Source organism: Lissotriton helveticus, chromosome 2_1 (genome assembly GCF_964261635.1).
Source record: "Lissotriton helveticus chromosome 2_1, aLisHel1.1, whole genome shotgun sequence".
Lineage (NCBI taxonomy): Eukaryota > Metazoa > Chordata > Amphibia > Caudata > Salamandridae > Lissotriton > Lissotriton helveticus.
In genome coordinates this window covers 950375168-950395743 of record NC_136059.1, presented here as the reverse complement: position 1 = coordinate 950395743, position 20576 = coordinate 950375168, and the positions used below count along the sequence as shown (strand labels likewise).

The 20576-nt window shown below is 46.3% G+C and overlaps 1 protein-coding gene across 2 annotated transcripts in view; it reads right to left on the bottom strand.

The window, feature by feature from the left end:
* The window catches only part of LOC144819553 (fructose-1,6-bisphosphatase isozyme 2), a 415645-nt gene extending 402344 nt beyond the window's left edge, over positions 1-13301 (bottom strand). For both annotated transcript variants that reach the window (XM_078677393.1, XM_078677392.1), the window contains exon 1: positions 13089-13301. In XM_078677393.1, the coding sequence (XP_078533519.1) occupies positions 13089-13258 (170 nt within the window). In that variant the 5' untranslated portion in view covers positions 13259-13301. The remainder of the gene's footprint in view (positions 1-13088) is intronic.
* Positions 13302-20576: the final 7275 nt, after the last annotated feature.

The following is a 20576-nucleotide window of genomic DNA, read 5'->3' as shown; positions in this document are numbered from 1 at the left end:
CTGCCCCTCCCAAAACTCCCCCCAGATGATATGAAAAACCTGGATCGAGACCTCTCCCTGGAGAAACTGGTGGAAGCTGTGAGCCAGATGCAACCTGGGAACACACCAGGACCAAGCAGCATCCTGGTGGAGTTTTATAAGAAAACCCTCTCAATCCTCGTATCTCATTTCCTCGTCATGTTTGCAGAAGACCTCAAAAAAGAGGAATTCTTGCTGGAGCTGTGGAAGGCAACAACAGTGGTGATACCGAAGGAGCGTAAACCACCTGGCACCAACTGCATCCCCTATAGGCCAATTTCACTGGTGAACACTGAAGTAAAGATTCTAGCCAAGGTGATGGCACTTTGATTGGCGCCTATCCTACCCACGCAAGTTCATCCCGAATTGGGCCACACATCAGATTCTCCATCATTTCCATAGCTGGATAGAGTACTATCAAGACACACCCCTGCTACTGGCGATTTTGTCCCTGAACACATAGAAGGTGTTTGACTCTATATAATGGCAACATCTCTTACACGTTTTGGGTAAGAGGGGAATTGGCTCAAGATTACGCTGGTGGATACAGCTATTTTACACCTGTTCAATGGCCAAGGTGAAACTTAACGGAATATTCCTGGAGGAGTTCAGTCTGGGAAGGGGGACACGTCAGGGGTGCCAGAAAAGTTGTCCCTATATGCGGAACGACATCTTATTGTACCTTGCCGACCCAGTCACATCACTGCCAGTGGTGTATCGGTGTTTGGAAATGGTGAAAAATACACAGGATACAAAGTTAACTGGGACAAATCAGTACCAAATAAACACCTGGCCCCTGACGATACCGGTCCCACCAGAAATGGTTGTTGTCAAGGAAGACTTTCATTACTATGGAATAGAGATAAGATCATGTCTTCAGCGGTTCATTGAAAAAAACGTGGAAGTGGTTCATAAGACCTTTGCAATGGACATCGACAGGTGGAGATGTCTATCTCTTTCAGTTATGGGCAGAGCAGCCCTCTTTAAAATAGATACCCAGCTAAAAGTTTGCTATGTACTACAGAATACCCCATGGACAGTGCCAGATGTGTTTTTCAACAAAGTAGATGATACATTACAGACTCTCCTATGGGATGGAGGTGCCCTGCGTACAGCCCTTTGGATCCTGCAATACAATATCTACAATGGCTGCATCTCCCTCTCAGATCTCAGGGCATATTGCTGGGCATACCAGCTCCAAGCAGTGAATAAGTGGTGAGACCCAGAGACATGCCTGGAACAGTCAATCATGAAGGGCAAATTCAGCTTGCATTAACATTATGGTAAGAAATTCTTATCTACCTTGGTCAGATCTACGAAGAGAGCCCTGGAGGAATGGGACAAGTGAACTATTTGATTGGGGACATACAAACTCCCTGGCTACTCCATTGTGGATAGGAGATAAATACGAGAGCTGAAAAAGCTGTTGACAATGGCCTCATGGGACTTAATAGGGATCTCAACACTAGAGGATCTGAGGCATTAATTGGGAGGCATCACTGACACTCCCTTGAGAAGTGGTGATCAAGAAGAGCCTGTGGCTCTTACAACTTAAAATCCTCCACAGGGTTTGCTATATTAGATCCCAGTTATTCACAAATGGAGAGGGTTCAAACTCCCAACTGCCTATGAGGTAGAGATGCACCAGGCACCTACCTACTCATGATGTGGATCTGTACACACATACAGGCATACTAAATGGAGGTGACTGCTGAGCAAACATATATACTGAAGGCCCACATCCCACCTGCACTACTATCCCTACTCCTGGGAATGCCACGTGATGCAGATCTCCCTAAAAGGCAAATCGTATTCTGTGTGTTTAGTTTTTGTATAGCAAAAGGAGATATAGCAACAACAGACCTTAACACCACAGCGCAAACATGGGCGATGCTGGGTATGATGGTGGCAAAACTCAAGATAGCTAGATTGTGGGCAGCTAGGAACACTCCTACGATTCAAGACTGGAGCTCTGACATGGACATGGCCATGGTGGTGGAAAGAGCGGTGTACATAACTAGGGGCTGTCCCAAGAAATTGGAACGTTTGTGGGGAAAATGGAATGCATTTAAGTAAGGGATATATGCCGCACCCACTGTAGACTCATCACAGGAAGACGGTTAGTTGTCGCATGATGGGGCAATGATTATGTTTCGTAGAATTCATCCAGATATGTTTATAAACTGTTCAGATACTATGAGAAGAGTGCTGAATAAGTAGCAGTTCCACAGATTCTAGATTGTAATGCTATGGCTATATGTTATTTATGCACCAATAAAACAAAGGGGGGAAAAGGAGCTATAACTAGCAAATGGGGAAGACCTACCCCCTCTAAGTCTCACTCGGTTTCCGACTTGATGCATTCCACATAATAGGAGAGAGTGGTCTATGAAGCAAGAGGCTGCCCGTGGAAATTCGGGAGGGTCTGGGGACCGTGGAGGCACTACTATGACCTGGTCAGGGAGCCCAGGTCCATTCAACGCATTCCCTAACCAGATAGACATAGGGGTTGATTATGATGCCGAACGGGATTAGGATTCGGCGAATCCGATTCGGAACCTATATTTCCGCCCAAATCGGAAACCTTTCCGGACGACCAATTGTGATGCAAGGAAACCTTTTGGGCTGTCTGAATTGTGTCCGAATGGCATTCAGACAGCCCGAGACGTTCGGAGACGATTCATACAGCTCTATGGATACTGTTTCTGAATGAGTGATTACGATGGCCAAATCGGACAGCTGTTCCAATTGGGTCAGCCTGACATGAAAAGGCAGTCGGAATCTGACTTCGGGGGCCTGTAACAGGTTCTCCTTCACCCGTAGGCCTCTGGGTGGAGTCCGAGGGGGCACTCAAGGGGCCCCTCTCACAAACCATGCATAGTTTGGCAGGTACCATGGGGTGCCCGTCACAGGGAGCATGATTTTCCCTAACCACCCCTTTTTTCAGTGGGAGCCTGTGTTCTTGTTCGGAACACAGGCTCCTATTGAAGTCAATGCGAGCATTGTAATCCGTTGGTCAGACTCACAGAACCTGAGTCATTCGGAGACGATTCCGAAATCGATTTGGTCAGAATAGTTTCCAAACAGCATCGTAATCAACCTCATAGTCGGACACCTGACACTGGACAGGGGCCTGGGACACACCCAGAAGCGATGGGTAAAGAAGGGGACCAAGGAAGAGAGACTTTGCTTTTTCACCCTGTAGTTGATACTGCTGTAGAAGCGTGCGGTTGCGATGGTGCAAGCACGACTTAGAGAACTTTCTTGATAACTTGTTGTGAGACATGCAATGCTAGTAACCTTTGTTGATGTCATGTATACAAAACAAATAAAGATATTTTTAAAAATGCAATTGCACAGCCTGGCAGTTTCTCCATCAGTGCAAAATTGTACCATGTGTACAAATTCACATTGTGGAAATAGCAAGATCCAAAAACATTACATGACTTTGGCAGTACTGTGCTTACTGTGAGTTGTGCAGGTTTCTTGGTGGACTACTGGAAATGTTTGTTAGTAGTAAAAAGTAGTAAATATGCACCCATACATAATAGTACTACTACAAGTGTAGATTTACTATGTTTTCTTGCCCAGTTTGGGTCCAATGTACAAAGAAAAGGTGAAAGTTTACACCTGTGAACATATTCTACATAAGGATATAAATGTATGCCTTTTGGGAATTCACAAGTATGCCCAGTAGTATTCCAGGCTTAGCATGGGGAATGTGAGGTAGCAATGTCCCCCTGCTCCCATTTCCCTAAAGAGAGGTTGTACGCAGTGTACAATTCCATAGTCAAGAAATGCAGCCCAATAGGCAATTGCATTTTTTGACTCCATTGCGAAAAACGTTTTCCAGTATAGAAACCCCTTGACCTGAATACCCACAAGTCTGGGGGTGATCCTTCGTGGATGTATCACGGTACAACGCGTGGTATTACCACGCGTACCGTTACAACGCAGGTTTTACAACGCAAGTCGTTACAACGACTTGCGTTGGGGGGCGCTGGATAGTGAATAGTTTAATTTACTATTCCAACTCCAGTCCCCGTGGATAGTAGGGAAGGTGTTGGATAGTAAATTAAACTATTCCCTATCCGAGAGCGCCCTCCAGCGAAAGTCGTTGTAATGACTTTCATTGTAAAACCTGCGTGGTAATGGTACCACGTTGTAAACATTTTGTGGTAAAGGATGTTCCCCATCCTTCGCCATTCCTGCCTCGGAAGGGGAGTTAGCCCGGCCCTTTGCCTGAGTGAAATGCAGGATTTGTGAATGTTCACAAACTCACAATTCTGTTCATGTTTACAAACTGACAAGGCAAAACACACCTTGATACGCCTATTTTGCATACCTTGATCCACTCACTTCCCTCCCCTTGTGCGTGGTTTACTACAGTGAAATTCCAAGCTAAAAATTCCAACATCATGCGGACAGCTGCAAATAAAACTAGAACTACTGCTGAACATGATTTTGTACTGAACATTAGTCATGAGATATTTTTATTTGCTTGGCCGATGACCGTTCACAGCCTTGCTAGGGACAGAACTGTGAGCCAGCATCCCTCAAGGAACCGTACGTTTTTTTTCTCACAGCGCAGCGAACACTGGGGACTTGCAAGATTAACATGTTACTCCTGCCAATGTCATTACTGAAAGTCACTCCCCATACTGCAAATAGTTACATATGCTGCCTCACCCGGTCTTTTAGGTCGAGCCTAGCGCAGCGCGCATGTGCTGCTCTAGAAGAGGGCCTCTTGGAATCACTCCGGACTTCCAAGAGACTTCTCTGTGTGGGTCGGCCTCCTCCCACACATTCCATTGTCCTTTGCGTGTGGCTTTCATTAATGAAAGCACACAAATGGCCAAAGACAGTTGCATGACCCACCTTTCCTCTAAACGTTCACTCCCATGCCTAGGGGTCTCGGTAGTGAGCAGTGGCGCGCAGGGTGCCAGCTTCATTCGTCCCTTATCGTGGCTCATGTTATTATTTAAACACAGCGCGGTCCCTTTCAGTTTCGCGGCTGCGCTTGTTTAATGGGGTTTTTTTTTGGTTGCTCTGCTCCCGCCCTTGTTTATTCTGTTATGTTCAGTGCAGTTGGTGAGGCATAACTTGTGGTAGAGATATTCTGTGGATATGTTAAACCCTGGATTCTTTATATACCTCACACACAGGGACCATTGTGTTAAAATGCGATTGATTCCCGTTTTAGAAACGCTACACAATACTTTCACTTTTTTGTTTTCATTAGCGGACATTATTTAGTGAGCCTTTTTTTATGTGATTATTAAGTTTATGTTTAAAATACATTTTATAACGCCGTCCAACTTAGTTGATCTTTTCACACCGAATAGTTTGTACACTAGAAAGTGAATAGTACTTTGTTTGCCATGCATATGTGGCAATAGTTGCATTGGCAGAATTGTCTAATCACTCTTGTGGCAGTCTCACCTTGCAGCTCTGCTCTCCCACTCCCCCCCCGCACCCAATCTGGTAAAGTTTCATACATTAGCAGTAGAAGTATACGAGAAAAAAATAAACTCACCCCACTTCATGGGCCCATTTCTTCACATACGCGGTACAAATGCAAGCAGTATTATCTAATTCCGTAGCTATATCTGTAGGTGAACACATTATTTTACTCTTGGCTTGCGGTCCAGGTATATTTATTCAACAGAATCTTGTTTGATCCGGCACATTTTACATTATGGACTTTATTATACATTATTATAATGTTCAAAATTAACCTATTTACAACGTGCGGTGTTGCTGGTGCTCCGGCGAGGTCTCTGTACTGTATTGTGTTCTCGGCTAGCAATAGTAGCAAGCCTCTATTAAGAGAGACGTTATTCCAAAGTCTAGAATTATATTCAGGTGAGGCACTGGGCTTTAAGCACTTCTACCGCCTTGTCCACACCCATTTATGCCACCCTCCGACATTTGACAATCCTGTTTCCACTTTGCATGAGTAGGCATGTGCTTTTTGTGCAAGTGAAAGAATAACCTATTGGGCGCAGTCTACCTTATAAAAAGTCTCTTGGTGCTTACTCAAGAGCATAGAAAAATAGTTTTTTATTTCTATCTGGAACCTGGTGAACAAAGGTAAAAAGCTACATTTTAGGTGAAGAGTATTTAATAAAATGGGGCAAGTGACTACAAATCTTTCTGTCTGAGTTTTCAAACTTAAACCTAGGCATGAACATAAATGGCTAAATCATGACTAAGTAGGGCATGACCAAGTGTGCATGTCGATACCTTCTGGTTTAGAGAGTCGGGTTTTACTGAGTGTTGGAGTTTAAATATTCAGTATACTAATTTGAATCTGATTCAGTCATTGACAGAGTGCCAAACTAAGTAGCTTACAAGCTCGAAGTGTAAGCCATTCCGAGCTTGTAACACATATTCTCTCTTTAAACCGAACCACTGCAGGGTCGTTCAGTTGTACATAATGCTGTGTTGGTCATATATAAGGTAACGTAAATGATTCTGACACTTCTTTATTATAACTTTTCAGCATGCTGCCGACTTCTGTACAGCATAGCTTAAAGACATAGGCAAAGTCAATATCTCTGGCTAAACACTAATAAGGTCCCAAAGGCAAGACCTATTGGCTATGCCAATGCTTGTGTTCTTCATGTAGTACCAAGTAGGACGTCAGAAAGAAAACCCTGTGGGCATTGGTGCAAAAAAAAAATCCCACTGTGCAGCATTTCAATAGTTAAAATTAGGAGGAGGGTTCAAGTTGATTTGGGTGAAACCGGGGCAATGCGAGATGAAGTCGTTGACTCTGAATGTGCCTTTCAAGACTCTGCCTGCGGGGAGATTACCGACGTTGGATTAACTGCTGCTTTCCCCTGACTGCTGTTTCCCCTGCTTTCCTTGACCTCGCCGCACCCGCTTCGCGGATGCCGCATCGCGCATCAAGGGAGCTGTGAGCTGCGAGGAACTTGCCGGGGGCGTGCAACAGGGCTGTGAGCGTTGCAGGGACTACATCTCCCAGGAGTCCCTGCCTGACCAACAGCTACCACCTGGTCCGCTCTCTTTGTTGCCCCGCCCACAGCCCACTGGAGTGTACTTAAACAGCCTGCTGCACCTACATCGTGGGTGTGCCTTTCAAGACTCTGCCTGCGGGGAGATTACCGACGTTGGATTAACTGCTGCTTTCCCCTGACTGCTGTTCCCCCTGCTTTCCTTGACCTCGCCGCACCCGCTTCGCAGGTGCCGCATCGCGCATCAAGGGAGCTGCGAGGAACTTGCCGGGGGCGTGCAACAGGGCTGCGAGCGTTGCAGGGACTCCATCTCCCAGGAGTCCCTGCCTGACCAACAGCTACCACCTGGTCCCCTCTCCTTGTTGCCCCGCCCACAGCCTGTCACCACCCCTATATCTTGGCTGTTGTGCCCCGCTGCACGGGAGCGGCGCCGGGCCAAGAGCGGGCCCGTTTGTGCCCGTTCGTGACCAGCAGTGACCGGACCGGGCTACCCCCCTAACTTGTTTAGCATTCACCTGTTAACGGGACTATGGCTGGTAGAGAAACACGGAGCAAATCATTGATAACCGGAAGTCTTTCAACTGCTGGAGGTATGGAAAAATTCCTTATCAGGGCGAACACCATCATTGACAAAGAAATTATCATCTTGGAGAAACGCCTATCCAATGAACTTATGACTCTCAAACGTTCATCTTTAGGGCCTCTTGCCAATGCCAAAACACCGGTAATAAATAGTGAAAACTCTACCTCTATGGCTGAAGTTCAGCCTCCGATCCCTGAGGCAGAACCTCCGTTAAGAGTTGATTCTGATACTCTGGCTAATACAATTGTTACTGTAGCAGAGATTAACCTTGCTCCTGCTAGTAATAATGTTTCAATTATTTCTGTCCCTGAAGAGAGTTCCACTCATATTAAGATCCAAGGGGTTAGGGAAGGTGCAATTAGGAAACTGAAAAGAGTATATAACAAAAAAGAGACCAAATCCGTAAGATCTGCTAAATCAGCTAAACTGCGTGGTGACCCGCCTCAGTCTTACAACACCCAAGAAGTTATTCTCCCTGATAGAGACGCGTCCATGGAGTGGATTGCTGCTTTATTTAAATCGATTGTATCCCCGTTAGAGGCTAAACTGGATAGGTTGGACCTCAGAATTTCCAACATAGAGAAAACCACTGCTTAGATCCTAGCCAATTCCAGTAAGCCCAACAGACTAAACACCCCTCATATCGTTCCTATCCCCTTAGCCCCTCTTCCCCATAATCCGACTCAACCCCCTATTCCTTCATTAGCAAGCTGTTTACCTGTCCCCTCTCTACCTAACAAAGTAACTACAGCTATTTCCCAACATCTTGGGAGCCAACAAGCCGGTTTGACTAATCCTCCGGGACATATGGACGAGGAAAATCAGGGGTCTCCAGTTAAAGCATATAAAACCCCTAGACCTAGACAGCCTGATCTTCCGCCGGAAGCCAATCGGTTTATGGTCGTTCTAGCTGGAGTACCACCACTAGAAAAAGGGGAAACAGAAACTTTTAGCTCCTTAAAGTGCAAAATCATCAAATGGCTTAACTGGAACAGACCTCTACCGGCCCATTTCCTAACGAAATTATCATGGTTAGGAGGGTCCCCTGGATTGGTAAGACCCCCAAAACCATCGACGGAGACTGTATTACTGTTAGTTTTAGAGACCCCCGTACGGTTTCCCATATCTGTGCGGGTTTCAACAGATCATTTGATTCCACTATTCAAACCCTTCCAGTTTCTTTCTTTTTTCCACCAATTAATAATCCCCATCATACTAGAAGAGGTGATTGGACCAGAGTGGAACGTAGGGGTAGGCAACGACTATATGATATCAGACCTCCCATGCTACCCCAACATACGCCTCAACCCAACTCCTTTTTTGATTATAATCGATATGGTTGTTTAGAAGGCTTGGAGGGAGTTGATTGACTACCCCCCGATTTACCATCTCTCGAGTTGGTCCCTGTTACTGGAGATAGGGAAGCCCTATCAAAAAACATTTCTCCGGATCAATGTACGGTAGCTCCTCGTATTTCAGACATGATTCATATGACACCTGCCCCGTCCATTGATCCTAAGGAGGTCTATCTTGCACCCCATACCCCGGGTCCATCAGATATGGGATGTGCAAGATCAACCTCCATTGATACCCTTTTAGAACTGGTGCAGGTTCCCAAACCAACAGGATACTCGATGGCAAGATGGAATATTGCAGGGTGGCGGCAAAGAGTCTCAGCCTTGGGATGGAGAGAACACATGATGGACTTTGACATTTTGTGTCTGCAGGAAACATGGTCTGTTGAAGACATCCATTATGAGGGTTTTGTCTCTTACAATTGTCATGCCAAAGAATCTGTTATGGGGAGGGCAAAAGGAGGTTTATTGATTCTATTATCTGTGCACCTCCCTGTATTTGTAAAAAAAAAAAGCCATTTAGTGGGGTTTCATCCTCAGATATTGGAAATTGTAGTTAACAGGGGTAGGAATTTTCGGTTGATTAAATTATAATAACACTTTTGATTCCACCAGCACCTCTGTTGTGGACGAACTCGGAGCAGTCCTGGACACAATCTGTTATAAATCAACCATATCTTATGATATTATTTGGGTGGGAGATTTCAACATCAGAATTTGTCCACATTCTTATACAACTGCCTGTGGGTTCGATGGAGACACTGGGGAGAATTTAGCCCATTTTCTACACTCCCCCTATGGTATTTCCCTTAATAACCTTCTGTTAAAGTATGATTTGACCATCCATCAACATGCACCTGATAAAGAGGGTAATATGGCCCCTACTTTTACGGGGAGGAATACCGCCTCTGTTATTGACCACCTGCTTATCTCGACCCCGCTTGTCCCGTTTTGTACGGTCCCGTGTATTCTGGACCTTGGTTTGAGTGATCACAATGCTTTAACTATGTCCATCCTTACTGAGAATTCTAGAAAGGTTTTCACTGGCAGGGTTGTAGATAACATCACCCCATGTAGGCAAAACGGGATACGGATTAAATGGTGTGGGGAAAAATCTGAGAATTTACATCGCAGAGTTGTGAAAGCCGGTTCCAAAGCGATACTTTGTTGCCTCGAAATCAATGCTCCATCTGAAAGTATTGTAAACGACTTCGAGGAACTTGGCACCATAATCAAGAAAACCTTTACTACTAATAAGGCCCCAATCAAACGGGAAATGTTAGGCTGGTTCGACCAGGCGTGTACCCGGGCGCTAAAAGCCCTTAAGAAAGCGCTATCCAACCTACCTAGGGACAGAGAAGTGGTTAAACATCTGAGGGCCAATTATAACATCGAACTGAAGCGCAGGAAACAGGAGCTAAGAGAACAAGCCTGGGATGAACTGAATAAAGCTGCAGCCCCCCGGGATAGTAAACTGTTCTGGAGCACTATTAATAGCCCATTCCTCCAGAAGGAAGATTTCCCAGTCCTTACCGCCCAAGTAAGCGAAGATAGTTGGGTCCTACATTTTACAGGGATTTTTGACCCAACTAGGGAGCCCCATGATAACATAATGGGGTTATTATATCACTTGAACCTTTGAGAATTACAATCCATGAAGTCGACATGGCAATTAATAGTAGCAAAGGAGGGAAGGCCCCAGGACCAGACGGGGTCCCAATTGACCTATATAAATTCGATCTGGCCCTGTGGAGTCCATTACTGACCCTAGCTTTTAACGCCGCGGTCGACAATAGGACCCCCTCTACCTGGAGTGAATCCATTATTATTCCAATCCATAAGAAGGGAGATAGAGGAGAGGCTAAGAACTACCACCCTATCTCCCTTCTGGATTCCTCTTTAAAAATTATGAGCAGGGTCCTATTGACGAGATTGGAAGAATGGGCTGAAGACAATAATATTTTTGCATCATCCCAATATGGCTTCAGAAAGGGTCTTGGCACTATAGAACAATGTATTAACCTAAATCTCCTAATAGGGAAATACACCAAGGCCAAACCGGGTTCTTTGTTCCTGTGGTTTGCGGATCTTTCTAGTGCCTTCGATCTGGTCGACCATGCTTTGTTGTGGTCAACTTTACTGGGTATGGGTGCCCCCTCTGCTATTATCCACTTCTTAGCAAAACTTTATTCCAACTTATCGGCCCAAATCCGTTATGGACCTGAGGGGGAGTGCACTAGAAAGATTAGGGTCAGATCTGGCATCCGACAGGGATGTGTCTTGGCCACGTTGCTTTTCTCGCTCTTCATCAACTCAGTCGAGCAGGAATTAAAGAAAGTCCAAGCCGATGCCCCACAAGCAGGAGGTCTACCTATACCGGTATTACTCTATGCCGATGATACCGTTTTACTTTCTAGAAACCCAATAGGCCTCCAAAAATTGATGAATTGTTTTTATGATTTTATTCAGGGGAAGAAACTTAAAATTAATAATTCAAAAACATTTATTTTGGCATGTGGCAAAAAGGTAAACCATCTTAAACCTTTTTATTTTAAGGAAAACCGTATTGAGGTTGTCGAAAATTTCTGTTATCTGGGCGTTACCTTCAACAATGGAGGTTCCTGGGTCCCAGAGCAAATAAATGTTAAAGCAAGGATGGGGAAGGCTTCCTTAGGCGTTTTCCGTTTTGCCTCAAAACTAGGAAGTCGCCGCATTGTAGATATGTTGAATATCTATAAACATAGATGTGCATCGATTGCATTGTACGGTTCCGGGGTTTGGGGACATTGTAACGTAAGGGACCTGCAAATCACGGAAAATATGTTCCTCAAACGATTACTCTGTCTCCCACCCTCGGCATCCACTGACCTAACACACTTAGAATTAGGTTTGGACTACCTAACAGACTTAGTTGGACTGAGACCATTATTGGTTTGGAAATCTATTTTTACCAAGGCTGAAACCGGCTTTACAAAAGAAATCATCAAGGACTGTTTATACTTGGAAAAAGTCTCTAACATCTCCTGGTTAAAGTATGTGATTTCAACCTTTAAGGATCTGTTTGATATGGATGTAAGCAAAGATCCTGCATGTATAAACTCTTTGTCCAAACAGGAGGTTAAAGGTGAATTTCTGAGGGTTAAAACCGATTTGCGGAAAGCTGAAACAAGAGAATACTCAACCCATGTTTTTTATTATTCTCTCAAAGATGATGTTCTGGGTATACCCATGTACCTTAATGCCATTAGTAGACGATCCCACCAATTTGTCCTTTCAAGATTAAGACTTGGCATTGCACATAATTTGGTGGCATTTCCGACGATGAAATGCCATTCTGCTATTCCCTGTCCGTGTGACGGTTTAACTAAACAAAGCACCTTGCACTTCTTGCTAATCTGTCCATTGTACAAAGCATTGCGTATTTTCTATCTTAAACCTTTATTTATGAAATATTCTACGTACACTACAGGAAATGCTATGCAATTATTATTCTCACTTGCCAGCCCGGATCTATGCTTTTTTACTGCAACCTTTATTTTAAAATCTATTTCAGTAAGAAAAAGTATGGTTTTCCTCTAAATTTTGTATATAAACTTCTATAGTCTACGCCATATCTATCAATTTAATTCTATGAAATGTATTCCCCCTGTCGTTGTGTTTATATGTGCCATGTTTTTAACCTGTATACTTTTATGATGTTTTATAACAATCGAATAAAGTTTATGAAACGAAAAACGACTCTGAATGTGATTAATGTGCAGTTATCGCTGATGTCTTATTGTACGAAGTAACGTGCTGGGCGTGCCAAGAAGCAAATGTAATCATATGGTATTGTGGTTAATCTGTACTCAATAAAAAGTTTGTGGAAAAAAAATAGGACGTGTGATGTAAATTCCACATATCCCCAGGGATTTCCACCAATAGAGTTATGTTTAGCGCTAACAATGTTACCACTGATTATTCCTCATTTAATTGTTTTTTTATTGTGCACGCCCCTCCCATACGAATATCGTTTTAGATTGTTGTTATTACCAATGGTCTGGAAGCAACCCGTGATAGCTTTGCCAGGAATATGGAAAAACACTGCGCATGCGCAGAATGTGCACCTGTCTCGTGCGGCGCTCGCGGTGCAGAGCCGAGGGATTCACTCACATGTGGGCGATGCCCGCCTTCCGCACTGCAGACGAGATGGCCTTGATGGCAGTCAGTATGGAGTTCAGTAGCTGGGTCATTTCTCCCGTTCCCTTCGCCTGCCGTCCTTTCTCCATTACATAGCGGGTCAGGGTTATCATGTCTGTCTCGAAAGGGCTTCTGTCCGACATTTTGATATCGGCGATAGGTGCGCCTCTTCGCAGAAAGCAACGTTTTTCGGCACCCTCCTGGTACGTTGTGGCCGCTTGCTGTAAGAAGGTGTCTAAGTTCTGTGGCAGACGCGGCGGAGGGGTCGTTGAAATGCTACAGAGGCCATGTGACGATTCACATGCCCGAAATACCAGGCAGAGGCGTTCATCCCTGGCAGGGAAGGAATCATTTGGGTCGCGGCCACCTGCTATGCAGTGTCTGAGCCTCGGCCTGCTCAAAACACTGCGCGTGAGACCCACCCTTTTAATGGTGTGAGTGGGGGCAGGTCTATCCCTCATGCAGCTGATGCCAGATTTCACTCTGTGCGGAGTATTCATCTTACATAATGCAAGGGCAGACCTTTGGATATGGGCCAATTATTTGCAGATGTGCATTTTTACCATAAGGCAAGCAATACGAGTCTGCGTCACTCCAAAGGAGATGTAATTATGGGTAACACATATAAACTGAGACTAGACTTCCCAATGAATGAAACCCATATTTCACAGGCATTATTACATATCTGCGAAATATGGAAATATTTCATAAGTATGACATTATCGTTAGGAAATATGAGATGCCATTAACCTTGTGAAGTATGGATTTATAGACCACTGTTTTTGTGTGTAATAAAAGTAGCCACGCATATAATGCAGTCTAACCATTTAGTTACAATCCTCCCATCTCAACCTCTAACTCACTACTCTGTTGACATACTGGCCTACCATGAATATATTCACACTCTCTGTACTTATAGCAAATATACATTTTTAAAAGGCCTCAAACTTGAAAAATAGTTCATGGATCCATGCGAAATACGGAAAATATTTCAGAAGTTCCATTGAAATATAGCTTCAGCATCATGCATCCCCAAACTACCCTGCATAGTTTTATCCTTGTCCATTGTTTAATCAATATTCACCTCCGGAAAGGTAAACATAAATGTGTATTTGGAGAAGTGTGGCTCAGGGGTTAGAGGCAGCAGACCCGGAAGCTGAGATCGGTCCTGGACCAGGGTTCAATTCCGCGCCTCAGCGGGTCTTGGGCTAAAAATTCCACGGACTCGATAATTCTCGCCCCGGTGCCTCCTCCACTCACGGGTTCACACTCTGCGACTCTGGGCAATAGCTTGCTTAATCTCCACAACGGCCCCTCGCGGCGGGATGCCTGACTTTCACCTTGTGGATACCCTGCTATCTCACAGGGGAATACCAGGAAGGGATCCCTAAGCAAGCGCCGGGAAACCCACTGCGGGTAGCTGTGCGCTATATAAGCTCAACTACATTTACATTTAATTCCAGTCAGTGCCCACTTTTACTTGCACTTTTCAGAGGAAAGCTTCCTCACGTTATCTCTTCTGATGACAGAATGTGTTTTGTGACAAAGCCAAGGAGTTTTTTTTCTCCAAAATTCCACATTATTTGCTACATAATTATGCTTATCTTCTTTTTACAACAGACAACAAACATTATAGCCAACTACTTCAATTAGCAATATAGGATCATAATACACTGTATCTCATCATGTAGCCAATATATGTAATATACCTTATGAAACCGAAAGCTGAATTAGACATAAGGTTGACAAATATGTTTTCACTAGCTTCTCCATAGAAAAGTTAAGAAATTCCCAAATTAAGGCGTGATCTTCACCTCATGTCCTATTCCCAGCGACAAGGTGCTTGAGCTAGGTGTGCGGATGGTGCTGCAACATCCCGGAATAATTTTGCAAGTGTTCATGAGAACGATCAAGATCAAGAAAGAGGACTTTCAGTTTTGTTTTTATCTTGCATCTGTAGAGGTATGCTTTCAAATGCAAAGGTAAAATTCAGGAGTCTCGTCTGACAATTTTTTAACACGGAGATTGGTGTTTACATTTCCCTTCTCTTATTTCAATGTGAGTGAATTTTGCAACTCAGTAGCAATCCTCCAGGGGTACAGAGTGTGAAAGGAGTAGGCTGCAATATGTCAAGTAGTTTTAACATAAAACAAAGTTGAAATACTTGTAAATGGACTTCACACACATATATATATATAGGCAGCAATTACAGATCAAATAGGGCATATTGTTTTTTCTAATTCTTAGGTGTGATCGAAACAAATATTTAATAGAATAGATACAAACAAAACACTTCATCTGTGTGGTAAAAGTGCACAGAAACTACATTTCCACAAGTTATTGTTTGTGCAACATATAGGTTTAGCAGTAAAACTACATGTCTGATGCAACAAAAAAACATTTCAATGAAAAATATACTCGGTGTTCATGGCAGTTCCCTACCACACTATGTTTTACCCATGTAATCCGGAGAATGAGCTTCAAAATATACCACTAGACACATACCCCAACCCTATCATTCTTCTGCTCAGTGGATGTGGCTCATTTGCCACACATGTCCTTTATGCAGCGCTTTAAGTTTTCACCAAACCTGTGGCTTTGTTGACTTAACATTAATGACAGCACCCTCTCTTTGAAAATTGTCCAGTACCACTGCCCAGCATACTAACTCCAACTACTTTAGAAAGCTTGTGTTTGTATATTTTTTAAAAGGTTCATTAATTGTGTGATAAAGTTGAGAAGTGCCACTGTTGAGCATTGTAGTGTCAGAACATTGGTGTGTGTTAAGATGTAAGGTGTTAGCGGGTGTGGCTTTGACACCAAGCATGGCAGACATGTGAGCGCGGCGCTCCGTCTGGGCCCACAATCTATCCTGTTTTTAAGGCGGCATCTAGCAGCCTTGAGAGGCTGGATTGATTACCCGCTTCACCTTGCAGTGGGGAAGATCAACGCCGGGGGATAGTAACCACCAGCAACCCGGAGTGTCGTGAAGTGGAGGACAAGGAAGACGCGAGTCCGGAGGCCATGACGACGAAAGGTGGACACGCTGCCCGGGAGTTTCTGCGGCCCACACACGAAGGACTGCAACTATCCTGGTGGTCACGAGGGCTGCGGACCCCTGAAGGAGACACCTCGGAGCGGGAGAAAGGCAAGACCGTTGAGATCGGGCCGAGTGACCAGAAGAGGCCTACGCAGAGCTGGGGCCTGTGGCGAAGGCTGAGGGGCCAGGCGCGGCCTAGAGTGGTGAAGTGGCAGGCTCCGACTGGAGCTTATAGAGGCGGAGGCCAGAGGGAAACCCCGAGTAGATTCCTGGTGGGCGGACCACCTCAGGACACCCACACGGTGTTGTCGATACTGGGACAGGTGAGTGCAGGGGAGTAATAGCAGAGGAGAACTTAGCCGGGCAATGCAGAGCTGCCCCAGGCCCACAAAGGGGGCCCTCCTAAGAGGGCGACCCCACTTAGTGCCACAGGATGGCACACTGTTAGCCTCCCAGGGTTGGGGGGAAACTCGAGGGTCCCCCACAGGCCTACGTCACTTCAGGGCAGGAGAGGGTGGGGGAGAGGTACTTATACCTCTCCCGCCCACTGAGCACCCTCTTTCTCTTGCTGCCGTGACGTTGTTTTGATCGTCCTGGTCTCGCGTCGGGTGTTCGGGACCCCGGGTAACCCGGCGAGTGTTGTTGTTTCCAGTCTCCGAGCCTGTCTGCGTGAGGGTTTGCGGTGTAACCAGCCTTGTTGGACATGGTCTCCTGGCGGGGCTCGGTGGTGGGCAGATGGGAGCAAGAGTTTTGTGGAGCGGCGGGGTATGTGCAAAGGGCGCAGAGAGTTGTGCGAGGCCGGGAGGGCCCTGTGTGGGCAAGGCATTCATGTCTATGTAGTGGGGAGCATGGTTGTGCATTTGGTTGGTGCATCACCCATACCCTGGGTCCCACCACGCAGGCCATGCCGAGTGGGACCTCCGCCTAGTTATAAGTCTTGGTCCGACCCACCGCTGGAGGTCCACGGGGGTGGGTATTGGTGGGTGAATTGTGGCGAGGGTTGGGAACGGGGGTCGGGGCAGGGGGTTCAACATCGGCCGCGCAGGCCTGCACGGTCAGCCATTGTTGAGGAGCGAGTTCGCTCCTCTCCCTAACATCAAGCACGCCCCTCCCCCTTCCCAACTCTGCGCCTGTTGGGCCCCTGGGGCCATGCTGTTGGGGATAGAAGCCTCCCTGGCCAGCACGATTGCCGTCTTTGGGGGCCGGTTTCAGAGGCACTGTGTTGGGCGTGGACTGCAAGGGTGGATTGCCTTACTCATGCTTGGCGTTGTTCTACTCGCCCTAGTATCCTGCATGGCCCTCTTTCTCGCATCTGCGCGGGAAAGTGAGTACTTGACACATGCCAGGTAGGGGCCTATATAGGACTGTGGCAACCTCAGTTGGCAAGCTTCTTAACCATTCGGTAAGGACGGGGAACATGGAGAGCCAATGGTTTGGATCTTGCACAGCAGTACTATGGAACTACATTTACTTTTGACTGGCCTGAGTGCACTCAACTGTACGGAAGTTTAGCCACGGTCCTGCCAGCTAAGCTCATCTCGATTTTCAGAGGATAAGGGGGTTACCTCTCTAGGTATAAGCATATGTTAAACTGTTGTGCTTAGTTAGGTGCCGTAAAGTGAAGCTGGTGTGGTATTTTTTCAAGGTTATCTTTTCCTTTTCATGTAGATCAGCATACGTGACACGCAATTGGTTTTGCACACAGCGGGGGGGGGTACCTTTATGCTCCATCAAGTTAGTCACGGGGTATGCACATGTCAATTTTATACCTTCTTTTAACCCACAAGGTGAGAAAGTCAAGTCTGGACTTCCGTAAGTGCGGCATTGGCGCACCACTGTGACCTTCAGCAGCAAGTTCACCTTAAATCTGCCTGGGTGGTTTTCTGGTGCAATAGGCACAGTCAGTCAATTGTCACCACCGGCGCCTCTGACAGTCTGCCACTAGGTGGCACTGTCTGGCTTGGAGAGAGGACCACTACAACAGGCACTGAGTAAGTCAAGTCATTGTTGACTTTTGCCTTCTGCCCAAGCCATTAGGTTGGCCTTGAGGGCCTGGATTGCCTCATTTGTCACACTTCGAGTTCGAGTATATAGAGGCTTGTCAGTTCTGTCTTTCAGAGTGCCAAGTTTGCTGCGCTTCGAGGATAGAGGTTGAATGTCTCCTGACAAGTTAGGCTTGCAATTTTGGTTACAGTGGGTTTGGTGATTACATGATCCTTTAACTTGCGGTTAGGAAAGGAGATAAACTGTTTGGATATAGCAGTGCATGGTCTGGGACACTTAGCAGTAAGCCAGCAAACATAAATCACATAGATCGTCTTCCGGAAACAAAATGCAGAGGTGTCTGTTCTGTTTGGACAAATGCTCCGGTAGTAAGAGAGCTCCGTGGGTTAAGGCGTGCACGGCAAGGATCTGTGGATCAATATATGTGACACACAATTGGTTTTACACACAGCAGGGGGAGGGGCCCTTACATTTCCTACCCATCCAGGTAGTCACGGGGTAGTAGATAACTGGTTGGATATAGCAGTGCAAAGATCTGGAACAACGAGCAGTATAGCAGGCATACATGCATAGATCGTAATCCGGAAGTGGGATACAGATGTGCAAGTTCTGTTTGGATAATGCTCCGTTAGTAGGAGCTCCGTAGGTTAGGTGTGCACGGTAGGGACCTCGGGCTACACCGTGCATAAGCCAGATGCCACAGTTGTATTACTAGCCCATGTCGTGCATATTCAATATATCACTGTTTTGAATACCAGCACATGACCTATGCACAGTTACCATTAGGTTCTGATTCCGCAACTCCGGCACAACACCACATATATGGTACTTTCAGGACACATGTATACGTTCCACCGACCCCAGTGAGAGGTAACCACACATCTGCAGCGGTGTCAATCATTAAGGGTCAAGAGGGGCGAGGAGGGGTTGCAACAAGACTCCTGCAGCAGGGAGTGCCGCCAGGCGGCAAAGAGTTGGTGAATAATAGGACTGTAAGGTACCGCTGGGTGCCTGCCGCCTGGCCACTGCAGGGGTTTATGGTGATCTCAAAGGGCTAAGGAGGGTTCATGGCAGAGTAAACCCGGGCTGATCCACATGCGGGGCAGGGTGGGGGTGGTCCCTACCTCATTTCACAGGAACACTCCCTGTCGGGTCTATCTAACAATCATCTCAGTTGAATTCAAATTTACAGCCTCTCGTTTTGCCATCTGTAAATAGGTCAGCTACAAACATAAATAAAGCGATGCATGGGCCCACTAATGATATAGGACAGCATCTAGTTTATCGGTTCTATATGGGACCATCGTTAGCAGCAGCTGCGTACATGGGTAGCAGTGAAGCTTCTTTTATTTCGCCCAGGGTTGGGGCTGGCAAGGTTATCATCTTGGCAGCCAGGAACGGATAGGCAAAGACATATCTGTGATTGTGCAACGCGCACTCAGCAGTAAAGCAAGCTAAGTTTCAGCAGAACCCTGGTATACTGTCGGGAATAAATGCAAGGTTATGGGCTACACATAAATAGGTCTTTCTGTCAGCGGGGGCGTGAGTGAGCCATTCCCAAGATGGTGCAGTTTGCCTTGATAGTGCCGAAATGGAGGGGATGGAGCACTAATACGGACAACTACCAGAGCACAGTTTGCAGTCAAAGTGAGAGGGTACAGGGGCATTACTCAGATGTTTACTCCATGTCCCCTGATCAAAAAGGATTGCATGTTACCAGTCGTTTCAGTTAAGCAAAGAGTCCTTGGGAGTTGTCAGCCAACATTGGGACTACATTTTGGGGGTCAGCCGGCTGGCAGGCCTTTTATATGTGGGGTTATAGCTCAGGTATGTCCAAGTAAGGGTTAGGAAGCCAGAAGCCAGACCGGGGATACAAGTGCACTGACCTGTTGAGCGGCAGAACTGATAGGGGCTTTTGGTTGCTGGTCAGCACAGTTGTCCAGAGTGTGAAAGGACCTGTCCGTGCTTGATCTGAGGGAGGCCTTGGAATAAGCAGGGTGTAGGTAACTAGGTGTATAGTGGTGGGGGGCCCTGGGGTGATGGTGGCCACACCCAGTTCTGTGGCGGAGTTACAGGGCGATCCAGAGGCTGTAAGGTACAGTAAGGGTACCCTCTGCAGGAGCACAGTAAGGGTGCGAAAGCCAAAAATCCCCAGGGAGGTCCTCACGTTGGACCCTGGAAGAGCGACAGCGCCCCGTTAGTCCTTCGGGCAGTTGTGGACCTGAGCAACCGGGGGTTGCCTGCAACGCTCCTCCCCCTGAGCTGGGAGGGGCGTGAGTAAGGGGTGGACTAGCGGTCCGCCGGTGGAGGGGCTATACCCTCCCCCAAATCGACAAACACCGGTTGCTGAGGGCCACTGGGTAGGTTGGCTCATCAGGTGAGCAGGCGGTGAGGGGCTACCTGCCCTGGGATCGCCC